Source organism: Ptychodera flava, chromosome 6 (genome assembly GCF_041260155.1).
Source record: "Ptychodera flava strain L36383 chromosome 6, AS_Pfla_20210202, whole genome shotgun sequence".
Taxonomy (NCBI): domain Eukaryota; kingdom Metazoa; phylum Hemichordata; class Enteropneusta; family Ptychoderidae; genus Ptychodera; species Ptychodera flava.
The window spans coordinates 42,353,637-42,372,452 of NC_091933.1; the positions used below are offsets into that span (position 1 = coordinate 42,353,637).

An 18,816-nucleotide genomic window follows, 5' to 3' on the forward strand; every position below is an offset into this window, starting at 1 on the left:
AATTTTGGTGATCAACAGTAAAAATTTGGTGGTCCAAACTTGAAATTTTTTGTAATTTAAACAGTTAATTAATACGCAGACAAACCAGGCATGAAATTTCCAATATACATGGCAAATATTATAGCTGATAAGAATGAAATAAGCAACAGCTCCACTAACTTTCCAATTTCAATTATTTCCTAGTTGCGTAAGTAGTACATGTAACATTATATGTGAATACTTGTTGGTTTTAGATGAAAATGTATACTATGGTTTAACAATTATTGTCAGCAAAATATATTGCAAATTAACATTGTCCTCTGCAAGTTAAGTTGTGATCAAAAGCAAAAAACCACTAGTCATTTGTCCGATTATCACTGATAAATCTGAAGCTTGGAAGGAGCAAATTTGTATATCATCAGAGAGATGGGTAGTCAACATTGACCACTGCACAATGAATGTGGTGGTTGGAAGCAGAAAATTAGTTGTCCAATGACCACTGATAATTGTGAATCTTGGAAGAAGGAAATTTTCATGATACAACATGGGAGAGAATATTGGATTTGACTGGTTTTGGTGAATGTAATTAACCCTTTGAGTGCCAAAGTCAATATTTGTCGTTTTTATATAATGTAACCCAGACAAGTTTTTACAGAATTTTTCAAAATTTTGATCGAAATCTGTAGCCAATAAAGATGTCTATTTGGTCAACCGAAAACACATTTTCTCACTACATGAAAATATCTGACTCAGGTCATCCTAAGAGAACTGTACACTAGACATCAAAGCTGTCAAAGCAGGGGTTTTGAAGAAAAAAAAAATTGATCAAAAATGACCAAAAAAGCCTCAAACATAGAAACAGATTTTGGATAATTTGAAGAAATCTCTTTTGTCATCCTTAGGGTCATGTACACCAAATACTAAAGCTGTTTGACAAAAACCTTTGAAGATTTTTAACCAAACATGACAAAAAATTGCCTTAAAATTGCATTATTTCATCAAAATTTGGACAAATCTAAATAAGGTGATCCCTGTGGACCTGTATGCTAAATGTCAAAGCTGTCTGACGAGCAATTAAGAAGATTTTTAAAAGTTTTTATGACCAAAAATTGCATATTTCATCACAGTTTGAACAAATCTTAGTTAGGTCATCCCCAAGGGACCTGTACACTAAATGCTAAAGCTGTCTGACCAGTGGTTATGAAGATATTTGGATAGAGATGACTTCCTCACCAACAGACATACATACATACATACATACATACATACATACATACATGCATACAGACTTAAGCTTGCTGGAAACCCATCCCAATAGCTTCTACAGACTATTGTCTATTGGAGCTAAGAATGAGAGTCACTAGAAAGGAGGCTTTTCTATATTGTTGTTGATGTTTGCAAAAACTGCATTGAGACATTTGCCAGCAAAATTAAAATATCACATACACAATCATATTTGGTTTTTGACTCAATATTCATTTTATTTTGATTTCAAAGTTGATGAATCTGAGTTGCATCGAGGACATCACCCTTTGTTAAAGGAGAGTGTACAGTGGAAATTATAAAACATGGCCTGCAGCAATATTACATGCACTGCAGGGCAAGTCCAAGTCAGACTACATCAATAAACTACTAGCAATATGACTAAAGAACACCCATACCAAGCTTCAATACATTACAACACTGTTCTATGAAGGATGTTTCTATTTATTCATATGAAAGGCACCTTCACCAAAGGGCTGATTAATAGCACAGGACTGGTGTGTTTAATTTTTTTAGGTCTACCACTACAGCTAGCTGAGAATCAACAACTTGTTCTGTTTATTCTGTAAAAACGTAGCAGGGCACTGCAGTTATTGAATTTCACAGATTGTTGAAATCAAGTCAAATATCCAAATACACCATGCTGAATATTGTTTACTGAATAGACTTTATATTTCATCAAATTTATTGTATTTTTTTAACCAAAACAGTATGGGAGGCTATACTGTATCCATAACTTCAAAGAACAACAACACAAAATGATACAAATTTCATGATAGCATACCAACAAAGGGTGAACAATGTTGCTGATTCAATTCAATGATGTTTTGATCTGGACAACTACAGGAGGCACAACTTGCAAACAGAATGAGGTTGATTCAACAGCCTGACAAGAGTAAGCATATAACTTGAGTGAAATGTTACACAAATGAACAGAGCAAGAAATACACAAGCCAAGGTATGCTTATTTGTAATCACTGAAACTGAAGAAAGACAACTACATAATACTTAGAAGGGACATGACCACTGTGTTCAGAGAGAAGAAGCACTTTCTTGCCATGAGAGGTTGAATACGGGGAGCACAAAGGACATTACATCACATGAAACAAAACAAGGCATATCTTCTCTTGACAAATCTTGCTGCACCTAGTGGGAACTTCTGCATGTTTCAAAAATCTGAAACTTGTCAAAGAGACAACACTGTTCAGATGGATTACAAAGTACAGTACATTACATGCTCAGGAAATCAGAAGAAAGATCTGTGAGGGAAATAAATTTAAAATATTGCATAGAAATAACAGAAATCTCATAGATTCTGACAACCTTGAGGTGAAATGCAACTCCAGGACAGTCTGGCTTCATTTTGAAGCCTGTGGAAGTCACAAAGTTTTAACCATTTTGTTTTTGTAAAAATCAAAGAATAACCCCTTACCCCTTAGCAGCCATTCTGAATTTCAAATACAAGTTCCATATTTTTGGTTATTTCCACAGTAGCCACGATTTTAACCCTTGCCTTGCTTATGAAAGAGAGTGGTTTATACTTGTTTCCTTCAGCAAAGTTTGAGCAAAAGTTTCAGACTTTCTGAATGTAAGTGCACTACTTCAAAAGTAACTGTGTGCCGGCTAAATCAGTGGTCATTTCTGTGTATTCCACAGCTGACAAGTATGTGATATGTAAAACAACTCATTTATCCAAAACTCCTGGCTTTATGTTGCAGAAAAAACATATCCTTGTTTTAGTAAAGTACCTTAGCCAACCAACATTATTTCAAGCCGGCCTGTAACCCTAATTAACATTCTTAATTTCTGTACATTGTTTGCAGATAATGTCTTTTTGATTTAATTTTACAGTTCAACAATTTCAGTGGTATTTCAGATAGAAGGCAAATGCATCATAACTTTTGAGCTCTCAGTACTGGCAATTTTGACTTATGCTTTTCTGACATCTGTTAAACTTTATCCCCACGGGTGGGTTATGAAATTCGGAAAGTATCACTTTAAGATATACACACTGTTAAAAATTATGAATAAAACTAAAAGATAAATTATTTACAATACTGTGGAAAAAAGTCAGCTCATCGTCCACTCACTGCAGCTTACATGGATGGAACTACGATCTGTCACACACCTACACTGGTAATCCTTTAGCTGCACAATTGTCCCCAACCGGTCAACCAGTGATATCAAAGTGAAGAGCGCCACCACGTGGCAATTGCTTAAAAACGAAAGGTCAGACTTCATACAAATCATGACTATTAAAATGAGGCCAATATTGCATCGATCTTCACAAGAACAGTGATGGCATTGCACAATATTACATACGGCAAAAACAAAGTGGATGAACATACTTGTAGGGTGCAAACTGGCAAGAATGTCAATTGAGTTTTGAACTGGAATACACTATGGCACAACAGAAACGTACACAATAAAATGGTATGACTGAATATCAGTTAGCGTTTGCATATCAATAATATTAAAAATACTAAAAACAATTGCTGTTGAGGAAAAGACTGGTATATTGCAATATTCAACTCAATAAAATTTAGTTTTGATAAACACCACTGCTGTGTGGTTTGCAAATATTTCCTTTCATGGTAACTTGGGTTTACATGGAGCATTACATTGAGTTTTGACAACTTTTGAGAGTTGCTTTCGTCTTCAAACATTACAATATCACAAGTTTTAATTTGACACACCTGCATATGATCTGGAAACAAATTTTCTCGATTGTTCTCGATTTACGTATAAATTTCACAATATGACTAGAGATTGATTAAAGTTAGTCAAATAAAGAGTTCGTTATCTACAATCACATCAGTTCAGATTATGAGCTGTGTTTGTCTAGGTCTTTCCTAACATCTACATGTTTGGCAGATTTTGTTATTTTTGCTTGAAGATAAGTTAACACACTATAATATAGTTTTGGAGCTTTAATTTGCATTTGAAGGTTATTTGTAAATATCACTTTGAAAAAAAAATCATTTTTACTTTTCAAAAAGAGAGTTGTACATTTATTTGGTCAGCAAAGTATTTCTGATAATTCAAATAAATATTATCAAATTTTATTTGACTTGAAGTAATTGGTATGTAATAAATAAGGGAGCAACCAAACAGGCAAACTGAAGAGGTTCAAATGCCCTGTAGAGGGCGTACATCAAACTCACACTGCAGATTTGAATTCCTTGTCAGAGGTTCTGAACCCTATTTAAAGAAGAATTAATCTGTGATTGTCCTCATTGAAGGCTCTGTGTGATTTTCAGAGCCTGTTTGTACACGTCTAATGCTTCCTCTCGCTCCTGCTCTCGTCTGCATTTATCATTCTCCCCATTCACAGGGTCATCGTCAATACACTCTACTTTGATTGTGATTTTGCCGGCACTGCCACAAGTGAAATCAGCTGTGATTTGTTTGTCTTTGGCATTGATTAAATCTCCCAGACCAGGGCTCTGGTAGGAGAGGCAAGCAGTGCTTGTCTGTTTGTCTACTGATGAATTTCTGTCCTGGGCATGTTTCTCAGTTGCATGCTGTTTACTGTCGTACTTGCTGTGGTGTTTGAGAATTCCTTTCCTGCGCACAACTGTTTTGCTACTTGAGCTACTGTGTGTACAGCTTGAGCTTGTCTGTGTGTACTTGTAAGTCTGTATACTGTGAGATGTGTTTCTGCACTCTGTTTTTATGTGCTTTTTAAGTATTCCCTTCGGCCTGACTGTGGCATCGATAGTGCATGTATGTTTGTATGATGGATCTTGAAGATCATAGCCACTGAAATCTAAGTCCCTGACTCCTTGGTCCTCGTCATCAACTTTCTCTGATGAGCTGCTGCTAATCTTTCTTTTCCTGTCCTCCTCATCATTTTCATCTCTGTTGTCATGGCCCGAGTCATCCAGCACACATCCGCTGTCGGCTCCCTTGTACCGACTGTGCTTCTTCAGAATGCTGCGTTTGGGTTTGGCATTGATATTGATGACACGAATAAAGTGTTCCTGCTTGTTTTTTAAGATGCCCTGCTTCCCAGGGAGTACCTCATCCTCATTCTCACCACAGGAGTCAACATTCCCGAAGATGATGTCCGTCATGCCATTTTTCAGTATTCCTTTCCGTTGCGGCCGTGGGGAGGGAGTCAACGACCTCCTGCACCTCTCAACAGAAAATCCCTCCACTATGTCACTGTCGCTGAAACTCTCATCTGAAGAGAGGGACACATTGTGCATCTTTTGGAGGATCCTCTGCATCATCGGGGATCTCCTTGGCGACGGGCCCTGGCTGCCCAGCAACATGTCGCACCCATCATTGGTCCACCAGTGTGAGCAGATCTCTTCAATGGTGGCTCTCTTCTTGGGGTTGACAGTCAGCATATTACGGATGAGTTCTGAGGCAGCTAAACACAAAGACAAGAGTAAAAAAAATTAGAAAACTATCTATTTCAGTATTAACACGTCTCTTCAAACCAATTGATCCCTCAAAAAGTGCCACACATTACTTCTGACCCAGAGATGACTTTCAAAAATGCTAAAATACCTCTCCCTTAGACAGACATGTATCTATCACAATTACATGACTGAGAAACAGAACCAGCACCACCCAGAAAAGACCCAGATGTCAAATGCCTGTCATCACTGGTTACTCGGTTTGAGTGCATGCTACCATGCTATGCTATTTTTTTGTTCCGTTTAAGACCACACGATATGTGCCAAACAGATAAAAGAGTGTGGTTTCAATTTGTGTATGAAGTGGGTAATCATTCAAAATGACAAGACAGCAAAGTGAATGCTGTTTACTTAGGGCAAATGTACAGCATGAAGTGCCACAGAGATATCTCTATCTGCTAAAAATACTGCATTTCATGTGAGTGTGTGAGTTCGGTTAGAGGACAAGTGAGTTTTCTGCTACGACCATTGCTCAACCATTCCGGCTGCTGTAGTAATTGATTCTGAGAGATGAAGTTCTCCCTACCAAAGTTATCTTGATCAAATATGTACACCTCTTACGAAATAAACATGTGGTCTCTTGTGAAAATGTCTGACAAGAGTTTATGAATCTCTGAGTCAATATAATATAATCATTCCTCCGAAGATTTTTGAGAGAATTGGATTCTAAAATACACAGAGAGTATGACACACAACAGCTGCAGTTCTTGTTTCCTAGCTTGTTCTTCTCCAACAACAATTTATTGCTGTCAACCAACACTTTCACCAAATCAGTGGCTCACTGAAACTTACAAGGCAGAACACAATGTCCTCACAAAACAAACATCACAGGAAAAGAATGCATGGCTTGAAAATCTGGTATGCATTCATGGTGGAGGTTGAAGACAGATACACAACAGAGGGTCAACCAGTGCACAAACAAACAGTCAAAGAGTATTTCACCAACCTTGAGGCTGTGATTATGTTTTTGAAGAATACTGATGCAAGGCATATATCTGAAAGATTTTTTGTAATGTGAACTCACCCTCAGCAATTATTATTCAAACCTGTTCACATGTTGCAAATGTAAAATTAGTCTGCTATGCTTCTTTGAAATGACTTTTACAAGTACTTACGAGATGGATTGGCAGGTTCGTAGTAGTTGGCTTCAGAGATTTGTTTTGTGAGTTTAGTGAAATCACTGTTGTCAAACGGCATCGTTCTGTAAACCAGAGCATACAATATGACACCGAGGCTCCAACAATCCACCTTGTTTTGGTACGAGAAAAGAAAGAAAGAAAGAAAGAGAAACATTTTAAAATGTGACATTCATTGTATAGTTTTGGTAAATGGATAATAAACAACTATGCAGTATATCACATCTATAACAGCCTTCACCCAGGCCTCACATGAGCAAAAAAGCTTGAAAATGTCAAATTGTGACAAATAGGGCTTTAGACAGAGCATAAATTGTCCAGCATGAAATATTAATGGAAAGAAAGCCTCAACCCCTTCATCTGTAAATATATTGGTAGTCCTGTACATATTTTGATCCTCAATAAGCTCCAATACCTGCTATCATTTTACAAGTAACTCGTAAGGCTTGAAATATACCCTTTTTTCCAATGGAATACCAGGAATTATTATGTACTGTATGGAGGGCTTACAAAGGACTGAGCTTTTGGCATAGCTTATTGTCAGTCTCAGCATTATTATCAGAATTTACTGTGTACATATACAACATCAGAAATGCTACTCTAACAGAGAAATCGCCATCTGTTCTTACCTCTGGTCCATAGTAAGGCTGGCCGTTGACAATTTCTGGGGATGCATAGAGCGGGCTTCCACAGTAAGTGTGTAGGAGACTGTCATAGCTAAAATTGCTTGATAGACCAAAATCTGCAATCTGTTTGGTAGTGTAAAAAAATAAAAATAAAAATTATTAGGAAAAACTTTCTTATTATGTGTCTCACTGAAATATTCACACAAAAATGATGTGTTTTCTATGATGGCCATACAGCATGGGTATATTGCATTGAGGAGAATAATTTTCATTATGGTAATGCTATCAAAGAACGTTGCTCACATTGACAATAAAACTTACGAAAAGCAATTCTTCTTTTCTGATGTGCATTCAGGAAAATGAAGACCCAGTACATTGTAACATTAACAGTGGATAGTTCATCTATATTTTGATCGATAAATGCATACATACATTTTCATATCTGAGATACTAGACAATAATACTATGACTTGCTGTACTATTAAACAGTTCACTGACAATGTCAACATGCTGATGGAAAATTGTCTGATCACTTGTCAATTTTAATGACCAAAACAAACCCGTCAGGGTGTGTGTTTGTTTTTCTAACATGACACCTATTAAGAACATTGAGAACAGGTGCAAATTTAGATCGAAGAGATGACGCGGGGCTAATGACCTATCAGGGAATCAAAAGCCTAACCTCCAGCTCATACTTGTCTTTTTCTTTCTTTCAAATTTGTTTTTTGCTTTCAAAGGGTATGGACCTTTCACAGTCATGCCAGTTTTGTTGTTTTTTCCCCAAATACAATGCACACCACTGTTTTATAGACACAATGGAAGGTCTACCCACAGGGTCTACCCACAGTGGTGTTTTGAAATAGGGCAGTAAAACAAACATCCGTCAGTCAGCTGACGTTATTTTGATAAAACTGCTCAACAGAAAGCAAGGCCAGTGTTACTGGTTTTTTTGCATTTCATCTTTGAGAAATGTCAAATTTTGCTTTGTGCTGATGATACTCAAAGGTCAACTGTCGTCCAAGACCAAAAAACATGTAACAAGCACACCTATTAAAGTGACACTGCTGTTGGTAATTTTCAACTGAATGATGGATGTCCAGAAAGCAGATAAGAATAGGGTAATAATGATTACGATAAATACTGCATCATTCATATCGCTGGAATTTTTTTGAGAAAATACTATTGTAATATTTTTGAATAATGGCATGATGTATAAACTAAGAAAGAAATCTACACATTTATTTTATCCGTTGTGTCTATTGGACAAAGTTTCTTATGGAAAGAGTAATTCGGTATCAACTGTAACTTTGACAATTTCAGATGATAATTTACACTTCAGGCAATATTTGAACATAATTCAAATCATGTTAGATAGAGCAAATACCCTACAGGTGTGAGTTTGACAAATCAGGTGATTAATTACACCGGATGTTTTGAAGATTCATCCATCAGTGGCTTGAACTATTCACGTCAGTTCTGAAAACATTCACGCAGGCACATTGATAGACATGAAATATTGATGTCACTGATCCAATTAGGGCATCTAATGGGGCAGCAGACATCACAAGCCAAAAATAAGCCAGCTATAAGTTAAATAGACAAACAACAATATTGTTCATATTCCTATTTAATTTGATTGACAGTTAAATGACAAGACCAGGCATCCAAATCACCATGGTTACTGTAATTCTACCTCCTCTCCTTACAATTGTATCATACCAGCCAATCTCAACACCCTCCACCTTTCACCGCTGCCAATCCATTCTGTGCCACACGCAAGATCTTGTTTCGTCATTCTATGTAGGTCACCCCTCCCATTTTCCATTTTCAAAACAAGATAAACACTGCCCGGCGGCATCTATTCTCTGAAAAGTCAACTCTGGGTCAGCCTAGCCGCCACACCAAAGGTCAAACAGAGTTTAATGACTTTGGATTAGACTACAGATTCATTCTCCTCAAGTAATAGAGATTACTCTGCATTCCATGCTTTAAAGACCCTGTGATTTGAGCTTTGTAATGAACTTTAAAAACAGGCTGTAAAGTGGAAAATGGTGATTTGTAATCTTCTACAAGCAAAGAGTCCTCGTTGGTGAACTCACATGACCTGATTCCCAGCATTAGTACATTGCCGCCTCTACAGAGAGTGTTTATCGACAAAAAAGGTTCTGTCAGACGTTTTTTGATGTTCAGTGACCATCACATCATTGAAGTCAGTATATAAACTTTCGACCATCTTATATGGCGATTGCAATATTTCTGCCCTAAGGGTGAGTGGAATTTTGTGTGTTATATTTGCTTTTACTGATGAAACCATGGAAATTGGAAAAAAATTAAAACAAAAATATAAAAGCACAAAAATCAACTCATCCAAAATTGTTCATTATACATTCCTTGAAGCTTTTTCAAGTTGCAATGTTAAACAGATGTTGACAAGAGATATTCAACCAGTGATTTGAAGTAATGATGTAAATTACAGTGACTCTATGATGATTGGATGATTCCAAGTATTTGTTGGTTTCAGTGAAATTTACAGCCAGTGTGTTGACACCTGACATCCGCTATAAATACCACTACAAGCATACCACACTGTTGTTACACAGGGATGGAGGGAGACAGTGACAGTTCAAAACACTTGAAATTTTGACAGAAATATCTCACCTTAATGTTGTAGTCTTCATCTAGTAAAATATTCTCCAATTTTAAGTCTCTGTGCACTATATTGTTCTGCAACAAGAGAAATATCATGTCAGCCTTTAATATACGTGTATATGAGAAGCAAGGATCTTGGTATTATAAGAGCACAATTAATAACACTTTTTTGGATTGTTACAGTACAAAATCATTGAGTCACAAAGAAACAATTAATCTTTAAAGGTATACAGTCACCTGTAATCTAAATATGCCCATATATGGTCAAAGGGGCGTTCCTTGGTATTCAAAATGCCCATGCGAGGGCGCTGTTTTTAAAAAGCGGCCACCCGCTTAAAATCTCGGATTGGTTAGATTTTTTCTTTCCATGGTAACTGTAGCGAAATTGGAACAGGTGACAGTTAAACTTTAACCTAGGTTTCATCCCCATTTTTGTCTGTAATGAGGTCCATATTAACCATTGAAATGACAGGGTTATTCCAAAATATTCTAGGGGAAAGGTTACAAGTTATACCAGTGGAGGGACCATGTTAGGTTGCAGAAAAGATTATAATGTTCTGATACAATAACACTCTGAACAGAATTACTGAGTGACTGGCAAGGCGTTGGTTTAATCTCAATCTTGGGTGCTGGAGGTAAAAACAATATAAAAACTTTACTTGGATCCTCAAGACATAGTCTGTGGTTCCCATAAAAAAAATATTTGTCTCCAAGCTGTGGATGGATATTGACCATGCCAAAAATTTAGGATAAACACATTTGCAAATGAGCCATAAACAAAACACTTGACAAATACTAAATTTTTCTTTCAGACGTGGTTGGGATTTAGCAAGTCTCAGCTCTGCCCTAAAACGGTTAAAAAAACAATTTCTGCCTTTGGTCTTTGGCATTCCTGAGAAGATCTCCGTTAATCCTGTTCGGATCCCAAAGATTACTACGGTTGCTATATACATTTAGATCTCACTGCAAAGTTCACACCCGAAGGTCAACTTCAATCCAGGTGGGGGAGGGGGGGGTATGCTGATTGAAAATTGAAAGTAATGTGCTAAACTGAAAAACTGAAAGGAACAAAACAGATTTTCAAGAGTGTGGGGTTGTATGTGATGACAAAATCCAACCATCTGGCAACACATCAATATTAACTTGTACCTATAAATGTTGATGTCAGGGTGGCTTGCCCTCTAAGGTTACGTGAAATGCAAGTGACGCACACAAATTCTCTGTGACGCAGGGAAAAACATTTCCGTACTATATGTATCGTGAAGGGCCGATAGAATTTCTATGGATTTCATAAATTAACAAGAAGTTCTCCTAATAATAATCTGCCTTTGCACACATGAGAATACACCCAGCCTATGATATCAATTTTCATGACCTTTGACACTGTTCCAGTAAATATCACAATATTTTTTAACTATGCTTGCATGTAAATCTAATTTCAGACTGTTCTAGTTGAAGTTGTGTTGGTGTTGCATTCATATTAACCATCCTCCTTTCTTTGAAGTAATAAGATCTATTTCAAAGTAAAGATCCACTTCCCCTTTCGCCATACAGTTAAAGAATGTCAGACAGCCATCAGGGTTAACAATCAATGACTAGTGTAAACCTGTACCGGCAATGTTTAATCTACCAGCGAACAAGTAGGGGTCTTGGTGCTCATGTTATTTGGAAGTCCAGAAATGAGAAACAGGTTCCCAGAATTTAATTGTCAGGTCCCTGGATGTAATCTGCTGTCATCTGTAGTTTCCATGTGAAAGTAAGTTCAAATGAAGTTTACTCACAAATTACAGCCAATCTGAGCAAGCTCTAGCTGCGCTTATATATACAGCTTACCACTAGAATCTGAGTGTCAGGTCGCTTAGTAATTAAAGGGGAAATTTACCCAAACTTTCTTAGGTAATCAGGTCGTTATTTAGTGAAAAATAAACAAAATAGCGTTGGTTTCATTCACTTTCACTTGCGCGTATTGGCGCAGTGGCCACAAGCTGAACGCACGGAAACCGGAAGTGACGTATCAAACTTACTAGTCACAGCGGGTTCAAAGCGAGGTCACTTATGACCAAGCTCTTCTACGCCAAGTAGAGTACGCGTACGCGGTACGCAAACCTCAGCGCTCGACTAAAAAGCATAATGGCGAAGATAATCGGTAATAACTTCAAACCTGAACGAGCAATCGATGATCCAAGACTGACATCGTCAGAAAGTTACAGCGACTCGAGTTCGGAAAGTGACTATTCTAGCTCCGATGACGAAGTTATCTGATGCCTGTCATTGTCAACCCAATCGCTGTGAAATCATGCCGACACCGAAGTAATGCCAATGCTCTAAAGAGATCGACATTAATTCTAAAAGTGCGAGCATTTTTAATGTGTTACAGAACACCTCGATGTAGCCATGATAAGTCTAGAACCAGCGGTCCTGTCTACAGCGTTCCGTTTCTAGTGCCTGAGCGTACGCACAGTCCCATATGTACAGGCAAAGCACTTGGGGCTGGATATGCCCCGGGCAGTTTTCTTTTAGGCTAGTAGTTCAGTAGTTGGACTTGCAACTTTCGGTAAAAGCAGTCCTTCTCAAAGTGGTATTCGCAGAAAACTTTATTTCTGCTCGACTTTAACATCGACACCGAGTGCTTGGCCCCTATTCTGTAGCCATTCTGTACACTGTAAGTGGAAAAGCTTACAGTTGCACACGTCGACTGCTTCAATGACCAAGTTTACGACGTCACTTCCGGTATTTTAGTACACCGCTGTTTGTTAGCCAGTGAGTGAAAGTGAATAAAATCGACTCGAAAGCCTTTCAATGACCATATCAGTTTAATATGCAAAATTAATTTTCAGGGTAAATTTCCCCTTTAAGTCCGTATATTCTAAAGTCGACTTTCAGTTGCCATGCTTGCAGCTCAAATCTTTTCCATCAGGTTCAGTCATGCTATCTCAAAATGCACCACAAATGTTTATACAGGCGTCACTTCAACAATCATTGATTTGATGGAAAACTGTTGGTACAGATTTGACTGGGCCAAAACCATTGAATTGTTCAATGAATAAAACAGACATGTATCTTTTCCCTGCATATTTTGACCTAAAACACGACTACCTACCCTATGGCAGTAATAAATAGCAGACGCAATTTGTCGGAAAAATCTTCTGCACTCAGATTCTGGAAGTCTCTTGACTGTGTTGAGGTAGTCGTAGAGCTCTCCACCACTGGCGTACTCCATCACAATTACAATCTTGGTGTTGCTTTCAAACACTGAAATAGAGCAAAGTTTTTGGATAAAACATGGTATATTCTTCATAATGCTCACATATATTCTGTTTAACATCAGTTTCCCCTTTCACAACTATATACTTTGGTACATTCCTATTGTGTGCAATGGATGGGTGGATCATATGTGGGAAATAGGGGTGTACCTCTATATTTTGGTATGCCTATATGTACATATGTCTTCTGTATATTTAATAACATACATTTCAAGAGGATATCTTGAATTTTGCGGCAAAACAGCATAAGGCAGATTAATTTTCACTCCACTTTTCAGTCTAAGTAAGAGTGATTGTTTCATGTTGAGAATTCATTCTGTCACAGGATTGATGATTGACATACTCAGTATGCTGTGTATCTTTTTCCTATCATGCAATCTACACCCTATTTCTTAACTGTAATTTGGCAAGTACTCTCTGTAGATATATTTGACAGACTGATAGCTGCATTACAACAAGCGCATACAAACATCCACCTGGCATCCTAGATCCATTTGTTGATGACAATTCTGAATTTTTAAAATGACATTGACAATCAAAATCTACAACAATTTGAACATGGGTACAGCTGGATTGAATTCTCACTTCATGTCACCCACTGTTGTGCCAATTGATATTTCATAATTTATTTCTGTTTCACCCTGTAAGCATTTGAGAGATGGAAAGTTCGGAAATAAGATGGCCGCAATACCTAAGTATCACTGAGGCATAATTTATTCAATAAACAAGCATCTATGGCTTCCACTGCATCTATGAATTCATACCTGCTATCCTCTTTGCTTCTAAATTGATCGGCCCACAAGCTACTGTTGATTGAGACTAACCGGGTTTGCAAAACATTTGAAAGCTAACGACATCTACCGGCGAAAGACTACTTTGTTACTGGCATTCCTGAGACCCCATGCAGTCCAATTAAGCCCCCTCCCCTTACCCCCCCCCCCTCCCTCATATCCTGGACTGTGCCTATGTACGTGTGACAAGGAAAAAGGTGCAACCAGCTGATAATCAGAAGTTTTACTGATATAATGATTGTCAGAAGTACCATTCACCGGATCATCATTGGTTGGTGGGTACCAGGCACTGCATTTACTCTTGTGACCATGGAGGACAAACTCTTTGACCACAGAGCAGTTCAGGATATTGCATAACACGGCCAAACACACACACAAATCATCTTCATGCTGTGATTGTCTGAGACTGTGCAATTCTTTCAGTTTGCTTAATTCAAAGTTTGGCCTGTTTTAGTTTGAAAACAAGCAGGAAATTGACAGATCAACAGATAAATTTTGAAATTGAGTACCTATATTAAACTACATCACTGCGGACTACAGGATACAATGTATCTGGACACAACTTTAGTACATTATAACATCAATGAATATAGTATGTCAAGATCAATTGTTCCAACGGCTGTGTAACATAAAGGTACAAGTAAACGGGCAACAGATTAAAATTTGTGTATGTTCTGACAATATCGGATATCATCAGTGGCTATTTTCCAGGTCCCTAGATACTCATACATCATAATGAACCCATTTATCAACGGTAAACTATCACATGTACATTCACAGATAACATTGATTTTCCATCACTACTTGGTAGTGAAACTTTTATTGTTTTAATCTTCTTCCACATGTAAAACGTCCAACCGCAAGAGCACATGTAAACATATTACTCCTCAGAAGAGACAGCTACATCATCAAGTCAGCTGGTTTATCACACAGATCCAACTCAAGTGATGCAGAGAAGCATAAATACCGGAGCCAGCTTTTAGCAGTTCCATAAGTATCAAAGTTAGACCAGAATTTCTCACATCAACTAGTCATAAACAAAGTATACGCTGTATAGATAAAGTAGAGATGATTTTTTTCCACATCATATATACAGTGGAATTTTTGTAGGGGAGACAAGGAAACTTTCTTTTTTCAGAGTTTATTTTTGTGCAAACACATTCTGCTGCTAACAGTTTCAAAATGCCTCTGTAGAGGACAGAAGACAAAATGTCGGTCAGTTTTGTCTGTCAAGGCCATGAACCCGAATTGAAGGAAACCATCAAGACGTGCGCAAACAGACCAAATGTGATTTACAATTAACCTACTTGTCTGACTCCACCCTCACTGTGAAATTGAGTACGCACAGGTGTGTTGCAAATCGATAATCCTTTTTCTACAATACTTGAACCATTATGGTCTCTTGTTATTTGCCGCAGACAGTGACTTGTACCTTAATTAGCGTTACTTCTTTTATGGACCTGAGAACACTGATGGTATATACATTATCAAGCTTACTACACCTGGCAATCATCTGCATCAAGTCTGGAAGACTTTATTCTATTCACCCTGGGACCTTTACACTACACAATGATACTCACATGCTTACCCCTAACACTCTTCACAAAGCCAGTAGTGGGGAATCAGTATACAGACAATCTCCCTTGGGATTAAGCAACCCTTTATCTCCCTGTTTGTCAAGGGTACAGTGTCCCCTATCTGAACCACAGCTCATCCTCATCTTACTAATGCATCATGGGCACAACTGACCTCTTGGTGTAGGTCATGACCTTTATTGAAATAGACATCACAAAGACAAGCACCTTGGGTCAGTATGACATAAGGCAATACAACTTTCCATTGTGAACATGCACCATTCAAATGATAAAAGGAAAGAATTTTTCCACTGTCAGTTGTCGTTTCAATTAATTTGCCAAATTTTTACGATTAACAGATATTTATTCAAGGAGATGCATTTTATACACTTCACATGGTTATAAAGTTTTATGAGTGTTCAAAACCCATCACTGAGCGAGAAGCAAGGTCTGTTTGGGTCCAGTGTTGCCACTGCATCGGTAGTTAACTGAAATTTTTCTCCAAAAATATGGGTTCACAGTCTAGACTTTGCAAGGATGAATGATAATATGTGAGGCTCTAAGCACATTTTCTAAACTTTTCCACATTCCAGAAAGCACTGACCCTGGATTCTGGCCTTGAGATTTACTTTTATAGACTAGTTAATGAAATCTTTGGTGTAAAAAACTGTCCTGAGTGATAGCAGAAAACAGAGCAACACTGATTTTGTCATGTACATACACACATCAGATAACACTATCAGTTAGAATACCAGTGATGCATCAGTTGTTTTGCCACATACCAATAAGACATTTGTCCCACATCTATACTTCTTATGGGTTTACAGAAATCTAAATAAACTGTATAGGATACCAGGCAGACAAGACAAGCAGATCAGACCATTTTGACTGCTTAAAATGACAGAATGTATTCATTCAGATCAAATTTACACATGTATTATTTTGCATCCACCTGTTACACAGTCACTGATCAAAGCCAAGTAACCAATGTTTGCATATGAGACACAATCTGTATCACAATATACATGTAGCATAATTATATACATGTATGTATACATACATGTACCTAGACACACATACTGTGCACACGCACATACTGGTACGCACACAAAACTGTGAACACAGATACTCTCACAACCGATACTCACGGACCTCCAACAACCAGCTACTTTATAAAACGCTATTTAGACTTAAATGGGGCAGGCTAAGACGTTTTATGGCTGTTTTTACAGTTCGTTGACTACATGGAATGCAAAGCGGAGTACGGACGCAAAAGATCTAAACCGTAGCACTGGGCCAATAAATTTGTTGATAACACAAGTGATATTGAGGGTATCGGTGCAGTACTGGGTTCATGCAAGGTCTGTTGGGTTTATCCTTCAACTGATGCAAAGCAGTTTCAGCACTCCATGGAAAACCGCTCACTGATTTATTCAGCCAGGGTGCTTGGGTCGACACTTTGGATATCTCTATAACGTGATACACAGTGGTTTGAAACTCTCAAAGCTGACCACAGATACAGAACATATAGTCCCACTAATACCAACATGTCACCCAGTGCAATGTACATGTGAGTGTAGTAAATGTATGCAAACTTTTGCTTTTCATAGATAACTACCATTCTTCTCACATTCAATTTTTCATTATCAACATTAGTTCTGAAGGAAAAGTACAGTTCAATATTTTTTTTGCCACATTTTGAACAGTTTCAAGAAATTTCCATCATTACCATCTGTTCTACATTGCTTGTTAAACTTGCATGACCGTCATGCACAAACTATGTACGTTTAAAAACACTGTAGTGACACTGTGGGTGTTTAGGTATGCTACACTATGAACAGGCAAGGCAGAGCAAAATTTTGCGTATTTGACGCATGATAGTTATTCTGAAATTGTTAACAAAAAACCTAGTACCTACATGAAACAGTATGTTGGTTTTCAGTTCTTGCATTTCACGAAAAAAATTCACTTTCTTCTTTTTCTTTACATCACGTTTTATTGTATATAAATGAACACTTTCAACAGAAAGATTTAATACACTGTAAAAACCTGAGACTTATTTCTAAAACTGCTTTTCTGTATTTCGGCTTTATGTGGCAGTTGCAGCTCAGTAGTGTGGCATGCAGAGTCCAATCAAATCTATTACACTGAGACCTTGGAAACTGTGAATTGCCACTTTTATCGGACTAAACCTTGATCAGCCACTTTCCTTTAACAAGTAGCTGATTCCAGCTTGTCTATTTCACCTTCAATGAGGTATCCCTGCCATAGCCCAGCGATAAATTCTCCCTCTCGGCAATCTGCAGCCTTCTGCAAAAAGTCTCATTAAAAAATTATCAAGAACCGATAAAAAAAGCGTAATTTCACACCGCTACTTATTTTTGCATCTTGCAAAAACGTGTCATTGAAACAAATGGCAGGCCTTATAGTCTAAGATGCCGTGACAAATTTATCGGTTTTAGCCAAGTAGTTTCTGCTGTCGGGTCCAAGTCTGATCATGGTGTCCTATATAAGTGTATCACTGCACGTGTATATATCTCTCTAGTTGGGCAAAGTTGAAAATTGTCATTTTTCTGTCTTGTTATCATGAAAAGGAGCGATGATGACCGAAAAAGCCAAAAGGGCAAGTACAAACACTTTCAGTTTAAACACTTGAGTGTTCTTCCAATCACTTCATTGGCACTAGTGTGATATTTTTACCCCAAAACAGATGACAATTGTGAGAAATCACATAAGCAATTTTTTTTTTCATAGTAATTATGCAGAAACAATACAAACTGTAAGAGCAGGGGCAAACTAAAGACATATGGATGTGGTACATGTACACATATGTCCTTCATCTGGGGACATATTTGTCATTTTAGACGTTAGACTGTTTAAGTTGTGAGGATTTAGAAAATCCATGCCAGTCTTGCTATGATGCAGAACAATACCAAACACAGAGAAAAGTATTAATTGTCACAGTCCATACTCCAATAGTAGGTATATCAAATTGAAATTCATATCTATTGTATTGGCATTTTGAAATTGACCAGTTAATTAATATAACAGTCAGCATTGATGAAGATTAACACTTCAATTATAGTCCACTGATGACAATTTCTGAAA

The 18,816-nt window shown here is 37.5% G+C and overlaps 1 protein-coding gene across 1 annotated transcript in view; it reads right to left on the bottom strand.

Annotated features, from left to right (window-relative positions):
* Positions 1–1,434: 1,434 nt before the first annotated feature.
* LOC139135850 (NUAK family SNF1-like kinase 1) overlaps positions 1,435–18,816 on the bottom strand; it is a 32,691-nt gene continuing 15,309 nt past the window's right edge. The window contains exons 3-7 of the mRNA XM_070703600.1: positions 13,181–13,332; positions 10,090–10,155; positions 7,435–7,554; positions 6,785–6,917; positions 1,435–5,620 (exon numbers count right to left, since the gene is read on the bottom strand). Of these exons, the coding sequence (XP_070559701.1) occupies positions 4,476–5,620; positions 6,785–6,917; positions 7,435–7,554; positions 10,090–10,155; positions 13,181–13,332 (1,616 nt within the window). The 3' untranslated portion in view covers positions 1,435–4,475. The remainder of the gene's footprint in view (positions 5,621–6,784; positions 6,918–7,434; positions 7,555–10,089; positions 10,156–13,180; positions 13,333–18,816) is intronic.